The 13,104-nt window shown below is 44.4% G+C and overlaps 2 protein-coding genes across 2 annotated transcripts in view; both read right to left on the bottom strand.

Annotated features, from left to right (window-relative positions):
- The window catches only part of LOC129045752 (acyl-coenzyme A synthetase ACSM2B, mitochondrial-like), a 43,022-nt gene extending 41,552 nt beyond the window's left edge, over window positions 1–1,470 (bottom strand). The window contains exon 1 of the mRNA XM_064592642.1: window positions 1,182–1,470. The gene's annotated coding sequence lies outside the window, so the exon portion shown is untranslated. The remainder of the gene's footprint in view (window positions 1–1,181) is intronic.
- Window positions 1,471–9,984: 8,514 nt separating this feature from the next.
- Window positions 9,985–13,104, bottom strand: part of LOC123841967 (acyl-coenzyme A synthetase ACSM5, mitochondrial-like) — a 36,130-nt gene continuing 33,010 nt past the window's right edge. The window contains 2 exon segments of the mRNA XM_064592614.1: window positions 9,985–11,104; window positions 11,517–11,627. Coding sequence (XP_064448684.1) covers window positions 10,994–11,104; window positions 11,517–11,627 — 222 coding nt within the window. The 3' untranslated portion in view covers window positions 9,985–10,993.

Raw genomic sequence — 13,104 nt, 5'->3', positions numbered from 1 at the left:
AGATTGTGTAGTTGGTCAGGAACTCTTGCATTTCTGCTTTCTATTATGAGAGTAACATATCCCAGATAGGTGCTGTACCTTCAGCCTGGGTCCCTGGATGACAGCACATGTAGAGCTGAGCTGAGCCCTAACAGCCACAGCCAACACACAGACCCATGAGAAAAAATATGTATGGGTATAAGCTTCTGAGGTATTTGGGATGTTTGTTACTATAGTATATGCTGACTAATACAAACAACATCTATTTCCTTCAACTGAATCTTAACTGAGATATCTCTTTTTCCAGGCAAAGAAAAATTTAATTTGGGGAGTGAAACATTCATTACAGGTATACCTCAAAGCAATAAAGCACTTTACTAATAATATAAAGGATCTGTTATTTACCCTACTTATTAATAATCATAAATAAGCAAGTCTCTATTATCCATTAATCTCTCAGGTGGCTATCTAAACCAGTGACATTCAAATTTTTAATTAACTGAGGTATCTTGAATACTATGCACCTAGCACATGGGGCCTATACCTAGAATCACTTTAGAAATTACAACTGTGATAATTATTGTTTTCATCTATGGTTTGGCTCTAGGGGAAGTAGTTCCAAACCTGTGTAGGCTGGTGTCTGAATTCCAACATGTGTACCTTGATGGGGGTTGCAGAATTTAACTCTGGGACCTTTGATTCAAGGAATCTGGCTAGGAGTCCTGCTAATGGCTGAATTCCCATTCCCCACTTTCTAGGCGGCAGCAGCCAGAATACTCAAGGTATCTCCTCTCAACACTTGTGTCTCCTCTCCTATTTTCTATACAAACAAGTGAAGATACCCTTACCAGCTCCTAGGCAGGAATAGTTATTGCTTTTGTACCTTCTGGTCCCTCTCTCTTTCCTTGGCTGGCTCTTGCTCATCCTTCTGGACTCACCTCCTCAGACAGGCCTCCTTTCCTGCCATCCAACTCCCACCCCCTTTGACTGCCCTTCTCCCAGCCACCTCAGTCCCTCCCTTTGCTGTGCTAAAGACACTTCTCCTTTGCCCAGTGCTGCCTCCTCACTATGACTGGCCCTTTCAAGGTTCCTAGGGATTGCAGATTGCTTTTCCCTGGAGATTTTCACTCTCCTCCATAGCCCTGACTTCTAGAGATCAGTTAGTGACCCATCAGTCCACCATTCCTGACAATAGTGCTCACCTGCCAAGTCCTTTGGAACGTTTCTCTGGGGATCTCTTGGTCCACCCTCCTCCTGAGAAGACAGCTCCTGAATCCCTACCACCTTTGGGAAGAAGGCAGCTAATCAAGAAGATAAGTCCAGAGTCCCTGTGGTCTTCATGGAGAGCAGAACTAATCATTAACTGTGGACGACTCCAGGGCCTTACCTGGGGTGATGGCAATCCTCCCTGCTGTGTTTATGGAATGCACGGCCCCAGAGCCTTGGCAGGCATCAGGGACAGTTCTTTTAATCCAGGGGGCAAAGAGGAGATTTATGCCCAGGACTGACAGCAAGTTCTAGCTCCAACTAGGGAGAGAGAAACAGAGCTACCATGGGCTTGATTAGGGCTGAGCACCTAATATTCTCTGTCTCTGCAAATTATCCCACTCCACCTATATTGTCTTGTCCAAGTCGATGAATATTAGCTCTTCTGTAGTTCTGTTTGGGTCATAGGGTCAGAAAAACAAAGACCTTCCCAGGTCATCGAGGGGTTAAGATGAAAGCCCAGAGTGGAACAGTACTTCCTTAAGGTCACATAGCAAATCAATCCCAGACCCAGGCCTAGAACCCTAATCCAGTAGAATGGCTCTCACCTGCTGAAGCTGCTGACTGGCAGTGGATCCTCAGACCCTGAGACAAGCGTTGGAAAGCAGAGGGCTCTTATCCTCTGAGACAAGCTGTTTTCCAGAAACACTCACCTAAGAGAAAAAATATTGCAGCTGAATAAGAGACTTCTGACATTACAGGTCACCTCAGATCTTGTATCCTCACAGATGGAGAGAGTGCCCCAATGCCACAGAGCTTGCCTATCTGCTCTCACTCTGGCCATTATGCACCCCAAGGATCCACTCTTAAAGAGTTAGTCCTTTGAGGTGCTGACCATTAATGGTTCATATGCTAAAAGGGTCCCCATGACCAGCAGGTACTGGGGCTCCCTAAATGCAGAGGTTTCTGTTGGAGACATGAGCTTTGGAAATGGACAAGATTAGGGTGCCAGTTACCTGGCAATGACTAATCACTGAGGGCACAAAGTAACAGAGACCCACATCAGGAGACATTTGAGGAAGCCAGAGGGCTTAAAGACACTAGAAGCCAGGATCCAAGGTGAGAGTCTGGGGAGATATACCTAGAGAGGATACTAGAAGCAATTTGGTCCCTTTTTATGCTTTTCTCTGGGCAACCTAGAAATGATATGGCTCGAAAAACCTGCTTATGTTGAGAAGCCATCATGTCCTGGGAAGAATTCCTCAACTACCCTGGGAAAATTCACAGGATTCTACCACCTAGCCCCTCTGGCCCTGATAGTATCTGTCCCTTCTTAAATATCCCTGCAATAGCTATTCCTAAACATCTCAGAATCACACTGTCATGAGTCTCTTAATTTTCTTCCAGGAAGTTCTCCCCAGTGTCTGCCCTAAACACCTCTTGCTGTTGCTGTTCTGTGCCCTCTCACCACCTACCTACAATGGGGCTTCAGAGCACTAGGAACAGGAAATCAGCTGGACAACCCTTTCCCTTCTGTCCAGCCACTTCTTTTATCTTGATCACTTTGCCACAGAGGGCAGGAAAACAGGACCCCAGCACAAAGAGACCTAAATCCTGCAGAACTAGGTACCTGAGTTGCTGGCCCTCTCTAAAGCTCTGTTAAAGGACTTTAAGAAATATTGTGTATGATAATGTGCTGCAAATCACAGTAGGAAATACCTACCAGAGGCTTAACTGCTTACTGGGAGTACCTGAGATCTCATTTAAAAACTGCAATGTTAATAATTTCCTAACGGTGAACCAGTGTCTCATGTTGATAACGGTGTCTTTTTCTTGAAACAAGTTGCCAAGGGCTAAAAAAAATAGCCAAAAAAAAGAAAAGAAGAAAGGAAGAAGAAGAAGAAGAAGAAAGAAGAAGAAGAAGAAAAGAAGAAGAAGAAGAAGAAGAAGAAGCAGAAGAAGAAGAAGAAGAAGAAGAAGAAGAAGAAAGAAAGAAAGAAGAAAGAAAGAAAGAAAGAAAGAAAGAAAGAAAGAAAGAAAGAAAGAAAGAAAGAAAGAAAAAGAAAAAGAAGAAGAGAGGAGGAGGAGGAGGAGGAGGAGGAGGAGGGGGAGGAGGGGGAGGAGGAGGAGGAGGAGGAGGAAAGAAGAAATAGTTGTATCTGCTTGGGAAAGGGAGATGATGTTTTTCGAAGGAATCTGGTGGCAAGAAATAAGGATTTACCTCCTGGTTGGTTCCTAGGAATCTCAGGCTCTCTCCTGGTCTATGAGGAGTCCCGAATGACCAGCTATTCTTCCTGTTGCATCCTTTCTTGAGCGCCTATTAGAGATATCAAAGCTGTTCACCTCTGCTTCATTTACTTCCCTGGGTTAGGGCAGGGGTACCAACTTTACCCCATCCCATCCATTCCTGCTCATTGCTACTCTCCCTGCCTTACACAGCTCTCTTCTGAAGTCTGTTTGTGCTTTCTCCTGCACCAGTGACTCCCTCTTCCCTGTAAAAATACCCTCTGGTTCTTCAGCTCCAGTGGTTAGCAACCTCTTTATCCATGACTATACAGTACAGCTATATAGAAGCTATGGAAGTTCATGGTTAAGGACTGAGAACCTGAAGTCTGTCTGGATTTGAATTTGGCTTCCCCTGCTACTGAGCTGTGTGCTCTTGAAGAAGTTGTTACTCCTGCCCCGAATTTCAATCTTCTTACTTGAAAATGGGGATAGTCCTAGGAGACCATTTAGACGTGTGAGGATTGAACTTGATAGTGCACATCAAACACTCAGCACATAAAGCTGTTTAGGATACCTCTGGTAGGGAGCGCTAGAAACTGGTCACCTCAGTTGCTTCTGGAGAGAGGAGCCAGTTTGATTTGAATGGATCAAAGTAGGTTTTATTATTAACTCCTTCAAATTAAATTTTTACTTATGAAAGAGGACTTCAACCTTCTTTCCAGCTTACCTTTTAACTCAGGCAAAAGACCTTGTGGGCAAAGCATCCCCTGACTGAACAGAAACTACCCCTCAAGCAATAATGACTGCCCTGATGTACGAAGACCCTGCGTGACTGACTTCAAGGCAATGATCTACCCGACCTTTACTGCCCCCCTGCCTATACTCACTGAACTTTGTCCCTCATTTTCCTTATATAAGCCTGGAAATATTTTCAACACTTTGGAGACTGTCTTTGAGATGCTAGTCTGGTGTCTTCTCGGTGCTGGCCTCACTGAAATAAATTCCTTTCTCATTCACCACCATTCATCTCTCTGCCTTTGGATTTTGTCAGCAGTGAGTGGCTGAACCTGGTCTGTTTGGGAACCCCAGAGCCAGGTGCCCTTGCACGCCTTTGCCCTAGCACACCTTTGCCCTTGCACTGATTTTTTTCAAAAAATTAATACGTAAAAGTTTTTCTTAAAAAATGCACTCACATAGTAAAACACTCAGCAAATTATAGCAAGGCTAGAATGGGATACTTGGAGAACAGTCTTTGGACTCCACACACCGGCATGGATGGAGGGTCTGGGAGTCACTGACCATTCCTATTGATCACCTGGTTGCAGCAGATTTGGGGAATGAAGGTTGTGGTCTTGGAATTGTAATTAGGGTCCACAAATTGAAGGAAGCTCAAGAAAAAGTAATTCATCCTCCCAGAAATAGGGGCAAAAGAACCAACAGACCTGTTTGGTTTGGAAGTTCTGGAGCCAAGTTCCTCTAGATAAGCCACGGAATACCATATTCCCTGGAAATATCTGGTTTTGCCAATTAGTCAACAGATATTTACTGACTGCTGTTCTCAGATGCTCACAAAGGTGACTGATACAGATCTCTCCCAGTTTGGAGGCGAGATAGCTAATGACGTGGAAAATGATGATGTTCATTTTAGATGCTGTTCAGGTTAGCTCAGAGGTCAAATCATGTCACACCTCTGCTCAGTACCTACCAGTGAATCCTGGTTCACGCAAAAGAAATGCCCAAGTGTTTACCACAGTATCCAAGTTCCTGCATGGTCTTCACACACGTTCCTGTCCTCTCTGGCTTGATGTCCTGTCCATTTAGCACACCCTCCCACATCCAGGCCCAATGGCACACCCTGCCTCAGGATCACTGCACCTCCTGTTTCTTCTCAGACCACTCTCCCCCAGGTATCTATGGATAACCTCCTCTCCTCCTTCAAATCTTTGCCAAAGGTTTTTCTCACCTTCTCAGTGAACCTTACCTTCACCATCTACTTCAAAGAGCAATCCACCCTTGAAGTGGTTCTCCCTTCCCTCCCCAACCCCTATGCAGTATTACTTTTTCTTGAAAACTCATCACTTTCTAACATATTATAGAATTTACTTATTATTTTTTGCCTCCGTATTCTTCCATTAGAATCTAAAATGCACGAGGAAGGAGATCTTTGCCTGTTTTGGAGGTGATTTAGCTCGAGAACTTAGAACTGTATCTAGCATACAGTAGGTACTCCGTAAACATTACAGTGAATGAATAAGGACTACAAAGACAAACACAGATTGCAGAAGTATGAAAGAACACCAAACACACCCTGAATGAGGCCGGGCTGGGGAAGAGGAGCCAGCTCTAAGCTGAATTTCAGTTTAGATTTAGATTGGACTAAACATTTTAATGCCTGAAAATGAGGTATGAGAAGGAATAAAATGATAAGGAATATGTCCAAGGGCATGCAGCCCTTTGGGTGAGGAAGAGAGTGGACATAGTGGGTCTGAATATCAGTGGCAGGAGGAAAATAATACAAAGCTATTGTCTGACTGTAGGCCATCAGGCCCAGCCTACTCAGCAACTCCATTATTTCTGCTACCATATAGTTAGGCAGGGTATCCTGGGATCCCTCAAAAAGATCCCTATGATGGGCAGCAATGAAAGCTTTGCAAGAGAAATGACTTAAAAGCTGAACCTTAGTACTGTTGAGCCCTCAGGCCAGGAAGAGGCAAAGTGGGTGAACAAAGGGACCACTTCCTTACACCATACACAAAAATAAATTCAAAATGGATTAAAGACCTAAATGTGAAACCTGAAACCATAAAAATCCTAGAAGGGAACACAGGTAGTAACCTCTTTGACGTCAGCTGTTGCAACTTTTTTCTAGATATGTCTCCCAGCAAAAGCAAAAGTAACTATTGGGATTACATCAAAATAAAAGGCTTCTGCACAGCAAAGGAAACAATCAACAAAATTAAAAGAGAACCTACTGAATGGGAGAAGGTATTTGCAAATGACATATCAAAAAAAGGGTTATTATAAAAAATACGTAAATAACTTAAACAAATCAAACCCAAAAAACAAATAATCCAATTAAAAATGGGCATAAGACATGAACAGACATTTCTCCAAAGAAAACACAGATGGCCAACAGACACACGCAAAGATGCTCATCATCACTTATCATCAGGGAAATGCAAATCAAAACTGCAATGAGATACCACCTCACACCAGTCAGAACAGCTAAAATCAGCAACACAAGAAACAACAGGTGTTGGTGAGGATGTGGAGAAAAAGGAAAAGGAACCTTCCTACACTGTTGGTGGGAATGCAAACTGGTGCAGCCACTGTGGAAAACAGTATGGAGTTTCCTCAAAACATTCAAAATAGAATTACCTTAGGAACCAGCAATCACACTACTGGGTATTTACCCAAAGAATACAACAACGCTAATTCAAAGCGGTATGATAGCAGCATTGTTTACAATAGCCAAGATATGGAAGCACCCCAAGTGTCCATGGCTAGATGAATGGATAAAGAAGATGCGGTACAGATATACAATAGAATATTATTCCATAAAAACGATGAAATCTTGCCATTTGCAAGGACATAGCTAGAGCTAGAAAGTATCATGCTAAGTGAAATAAGTCAGAGAAAAGACCACATGACTACACTCACATGTGGAATTTAAGAAACAAAACAAAGAAGCAAAGGAAAAAAGAGAGAGAGAAATAAGCCAAGAAACACATTCTTAACTACAGAGAACACACTGATGGTTACCAGAGGGAAGGTCGGTGGGGGGATGGGTTAAACAGGTGATGGGGATTAAGAAGGACACTTGTGGTAATGAGCACCAGGTGCTGTATGCAAGTGTTGAATCACTATATTGTACACTTGAAAGGAATACAACACTGCACGTTAACTACCTGGAATTAAATAAAAACCTACAAAAAAGGAAAAGGAATGGGGTGAAGATTGTGAGAAGGAGAAAGAGATGGGAACCTGGAGAAGGTGGGCAGGGGTCTTGGCAGAGACTGGAGAGGGATGGAGACCCAGGGAGGGGCTGCTATGCAAGACGTCCCCAGCTTCAGTCTTTCCAACTGTTAAGTGGAGATTCTAATACTTTCTTCTCAGGATTTGAGTGAGAAATTGGTTGGATCTGTTTTCCCCAACGTGGGTTTTGCAAGGTGATTTTGGTTGAGCAGCATTCACGTTCACGGTTCTTTTGGTGTGCAGTGGGGGAAAAAAATGAACAGAACTCCAGACTCATTAGATATAGATATAGATATAGATATAGATATAGCTTAGGGCAAAGATGCTTTCTTTTAAAAGTGAGTTGATTTATAGCACAGATGGTATGTGGAGAGAGTCACAATCCCAAAGGCAACATGGGAGTGAGTGAAGGCGGGGAATAACAGAGTGAGAGGACCTCAGCAGAGCATGTAGTACAATGCCAGGCATGGAATACATTGTCAAGAGAGGGATGGTAACAGTTCTTGTCAGCACTTCCAGGGCTGGGGCTGCTGGTGGGGAAGTGTGGATTAGTAGTGCCTGGCTCCCAACTGTTCAGCCGCAGCCGGGAGTTCAGCCTTTTTCCTTTTGCAGTTGAACTGGGCTGGGCTGAGGCAACTGTGGAGAGCTGGCTTGGGGTACGGAGGTTGGCCAAGTGCATCAGTGGAGTGGGGAGAGGGCTTGAGGGAAAATTGAGGGGAAAAGGGTGGACAGGGAGGGCTGGGGGTGGGTGGGCCTCCCCACCCCCACTCCCACCCTTCATCACCCTTGGCTTATGCTGACTGAAGTCTGGACAAAGGCCAGGGTAGGGAGCTCTGATTACAGCTGGAGAAGAACAGACAGGTTCAGCCCAGGGGCTAAGAGGAGAAGAGGCAAGGGATCATCCGCCCTGCATCTAAGATTGAGTCTAAGAGAAGGGAGCAATGTAACCACAATGACATGGTGATGGCAGGCGCCACTTCCCCTGGGGGGCATTTCCATCCAAGCCCCTGGCTTTCAAGGAACTGACATTTTGGGGGGCTCATTAGGAATTCCAGCAGCGTCTGATGCACAACTCCAAACCCCAGTCCAAGAGCACTAAAGAGGTTTCAGAGTCAGGCCTATGGGGTCTGGGCTAAATACCAAAGCCCTCTGAATTTCCACTTTTAACATAAAGAAAATTTACTCGGGGCCCCTGGGTGGCTCAGTCGTTAAGCGTCTGCCTTCGGCTCAGGTCATGATCCCAGAGGCCTAGGATCGAGCCCCACATCGGGCTCCCTGCTCAGCGGGAAGCCTGCTTCTCCCTCTCCCACTCCCCCTGCTTGTGTTCCCTCTCTCACTGTGTCTCTGTCAAATAAATAAACAAAATCTTTAAAAAAAAAAAAAAAGAAAATTTACTCAGCCCAGGAAGGCCACAAAGACAAAAGACTTAAAGAACAACTAAATCATTTTGAGAAGTTTTTTTTTTTTCTTTTTAAGGGCTATTGAAACTTTAAGGATCATTTCTCTGCCATAAACCTTCAGTGGCTCCCTAGCACTCATTGAAGACAAAATTCCTAAACCCAGTCATTCTGAACTACAAATTGCTTAACCCCTTTGTTCTACCTGTAAAATGAGAATGTCATCAGTACCTGTTCAACAAGATAGTTGAGAGTTAAAATATTTAGAACTGTGCCTGACCGTAGCTGGTGCTGAGTGTGCTGTTCTTAGAAACACAAACCTGTTTCTCCCCCCATCAGGGCCTTTGCACACGCTGTATCCTTTGTTCAGAATGCTGGGCCCCAATCTCTTTACTTAGTTTACTTCCACTTTTCTTTCAATCCCAGTTCACCAGGGACTTCCTTATGAAAGGCTGTCCTTTTACCTTGAGTCCCCCCAGTCTTGGTCAGTCCAACTTTAACTAAATTCTTTCCTTCATGGTATTTATCACAGTGGTACATTATTTGCCTTACTCTTTGATGAATAACATCAGCCTCCCCACTCAACTGTAAACTCCACAAGGGTAGTGTCATGGGCTGAATCGTGTCCCCCCAAATTCATATGCTTAAGTCCTAATCCCCAGTACCTCAAAATATGGTTGTATTTGGAGATGGGTCCTTCAAAGAAGTGATTAAGTTACAATGAGGTCATCAGGCCCTCATCCAATCTGACTGGTGTTCTTATAAGAAGAGGAGATCAGGAGACAGACATATACAGAAGGAAGATCATGTGAGGACATAGGAGAAGACAGCCGTCTACAAACCAAAGAGAGAGCCTCAGAATTAAACTAACCCTGCTGACACCTTGATCTTGGACTTCCAACGTGGAAGGACGGACGGAAGGAAGGAAGGAAGGAAGGAAGGACGGACGGACGGAAGGAAGGAAGGAAGGAAGGAAGGAAGGAAGGAAGGAAGGAAGGAAGGAAGGAGAGAGAAAGAAAGCAAGCCTCCCAGTCTGTGGTACTTTGTCAGTCCAGACAGATTAATACAGGTGCTGACTGGGCTGGCTTTTGCTTATTGTTGCATTCCCAGAGCCCAGCACTGAGTAGGTGCTCAATAAATATTGATTGGTGGGTGAATGGAGATCTTGGGGTTTGGCTAAGCAGCACCGAAGATCACGTTGAGTTTCCATCTGCTTCGTCTCTGCATAGGGCTGGTCTCAGAGGCCCAGAGCCGCCTCTTTCTGTTTCTGGGACTGAGATGTGGTTTTGGGTCCTTGTGTATTTTGTGGTCACAACGTAATACACTAGTCTTTGAGGGATGATGTGTTGGAGGCAGAGTGTGGTTTGGGGGAATTGTTTCTTTAAGATAATTTTTTCATTACAATAGTTACACATGCTCACTGAGAAAGCTTGGAAAATAGAGAAACGCAGAGGAAAGGAGAAAACTATCATCCACTATTTTCAATACTTTTAACATAAGTATTTCCTTTCAGGCTTTTTTTCCATAGTTTTTCCTTTACCTTTCAAAGTTATGGTTCTCCACTACACATATATTATTTTCATTATGACTTAAAATTAATTTAGCTCAAGGTGGCCCCAAGGCATATTTTTAAAGGTCACATAATATGTTACTGAGTTAATCTACTACAACTTAATCATTGTCCTATTGGTTGGACATTGATTTTTTTTCTTTTTCCTTTTTTTTTTTTTTTACAGTTTTAAACAATGTTCAAGTAAATATCCTTGAATCCTGTCTTTTGTAGTGATTACCAAAGATGGCATTTCTGAGCAAAAGGGTAGGACCAATTTTTCATGGCCCTGGATATGATTATCAAATGGCTTTATCAAAAGGATCAAGTGGTTACACCCCCACCGGCCCTGAATGACCGGCAGTGAATGAGATCATAGGAGCCCTGACTTTATGGTGACCTGTCCTTCAGAGCATCAGCTGCTGAGGTTGCCTTCAGAGAGAGGAGGGGGAAGTCAAGGCATCAAACATATGCTAGACTGGCAGGGGCTGTGCACTCTGGGCTAGTGACATTCTTCCACTCTGTTCCAGGCTCCTCCCAGCGATTTTGGAGATGCCCATTTGAAACTGAAAGCCTTTGATGTCCATAGGGTTGAAGGGATGATGCTCTAAACAAGGACTAACCAGTGATCCCAACAGTTCCTCTTAGAAGCTTCAGAGGCCTATCGGGCCTTTCGGGGGTTGCCTCTCAACTCCCCCCACTCTTGGCTTCTCAATTTATTCCTTTGGATCTTTCCAGAAACCGTCTTGGGCAATTCTGAAACAAAGGCCACCTAGTGACCATAAGACAAAAACAGTTTGAAATCATCATTTCCTAGAAAGACTTATGACTTCATACCCTCTGTCACTTTGTTGGAAAGCCTCCATGATTCATAGTTTTCTCTAAATGGCAATGACCAAAATGGCTAGTCTGGGGCACATGACCTTGCCCGCAGAGATTCAGCACCATCCCCCCCACCCTCCCACCCCCCAAATCCAGTGTCTGTCACTTCTTAGAGTAGGAATAAAATGTGGTTTGGGGAGGGTCCAGTGAGGAAACAGGGAGAAAAGGCTGAAGGAGAAGCTCGGTTATTTGTACCTTCATCACGCACCCCCTACCCCGGGCTTGGCCCTGACTGAGAGCCAATGTAGTGTGTGCTCAGGGGATTTCTCAGCTCATCAAGTCCTAGAGCCCCTGCTGTTTACCTTCCTGGGGTACTTGTATGGAGCGGTCACCCTTTTCACATGCTCTTGGAGCTCCTGGGTTAGTTTCTTAGGATCTTGAGAGAAGTAAGCTGGAGAAAGGACAATAAATGCCTCACCACCTGCCAGAGGAAAACAAAAACAAACCCTCCAAAATCAGAAAGAATCAGGCCCTTTATAACAACTTTTTCTTCCTTTTGCCACCTAAGCATGAAAGTCCTACCAGCTCCTCTGGCTCAGCCAGCAAAATGGACAACACCATTTTTTTTCCCCTGTTGCCTCCATTCCAGGACCAACTATTGGAAACACTGGCTTTTGTGGAATGATTCCAGGATTCTACCTATTCCCCAAACTGCTACCCTCTCCTGATAATAACAACATGAGTAGCCAATGAGCTTCTTTTCTGATGCAAATACTTTGTGGAGAAAGGAGCTTCACACACTCCTCAGGGTCCATTACTTCCAAATCGTTCTCACAGGAAAATTAGCAGAGGCTTGAATAGGCAGGATTGGGAATAATGCACACCACTTCCAAGGGGAGGTGTGTATTTCTGAGCCTGCCTGTACAAGTGTTTGCAAGCAGCAAACATTTTGCAGCACAGTTTCAGTGCCCTCTGTCCTGAGGGGACATTCTGTACCTTGGTTGTTTCTGCCTGAGCCTTGCTTTGCAGGCTGCCTCCCACCAAGGACGAGGGGTACAACAGAACATGGTTTCTGACAGGAGTGGAAGAATTCAAAGGCCAGTAGCCTGCTACCCACCTCAGCATACAGCTCTGTCAACAACATCCTGTTAGGTGGGGGTTCACCATCTTTGCATGCTTCCTAAAGGTGGGCATCTCATTACATTTCACTTTCAGATAGATCTGGTTATTAGGAAAGGCTCTCTCTGATTGTTAAAACTACCAAACATTTATTGAGTATTTTCTATGTGCCAGGCTCTGTTCTGAGTACTATATGTAGATTAACCGCACACAGCCATTTGTCACAACCCCAGCTAATTTGGGGTATACAAAGCTAGGTGTACTTTTCCAGGTGTGATTTCTCCAGAATATACATAGGGCTCCCACCTTCCTTATTCTACATCATTGGCCTCAAAGTTTAATTGGCATCAGAATCACTTGGCTAGGGGCTTCTGGTCAAAATGAAGAAGCCTTGGGCTGCATCCTCACTCACTCTAATTCAGCAAGACTGATTTGAGGTCTAGAAATCTGTATTTTAAATAAGAATCCCAGATGATGCAGCTATGAGTAGTCTAGGGCCCTGACTTAGAGACCCACTCCTCTGGCCCTGGTGCTTCTGAGAACACTGCCTGATGTTGTACTAACTTTCATAAGGTAACTACACTATACTGTAGGATTATGTTGGATTTACAGCCAGTGAAAAGCACACAGGCCTGCCTATGAGCTTCATCTCTCCCATTCTATCTATTCCTCTGGGACCCATGGGAAGGAATTTGCATCTCCCGAGGAAGGTCAGCTTATTAAATTTGGCCCATCCTTCTGATACATCAGGGTCACTTTGGATACTTACTTTGTAATCCCTTAAGGTGGATATTCCTCCCAGGTTAGAACCATCAGCAGCCATGTCTGGTG

The sequence above is a fragment of the Mirounga angustirostris genome, unplaced genomic scaffold, assembly GCF_029215605.1.
Source record: "Mirounga angustirostris isolate CCGP_5_RB_7025 unplaced genomic scaffold, mMirAng1.0.hap1 SCAF_5, whole genome shotgun sequence".
Taxonomy (NCBI): Eukaryota; Metazoa; Chordata; class Mammalia; order Carnivora; family Phocidae; genus Mirounga; species Mirounga angustirostris.
This window is presented reverse-complemented; position numbering and strand designations above follow the sequence as displayed.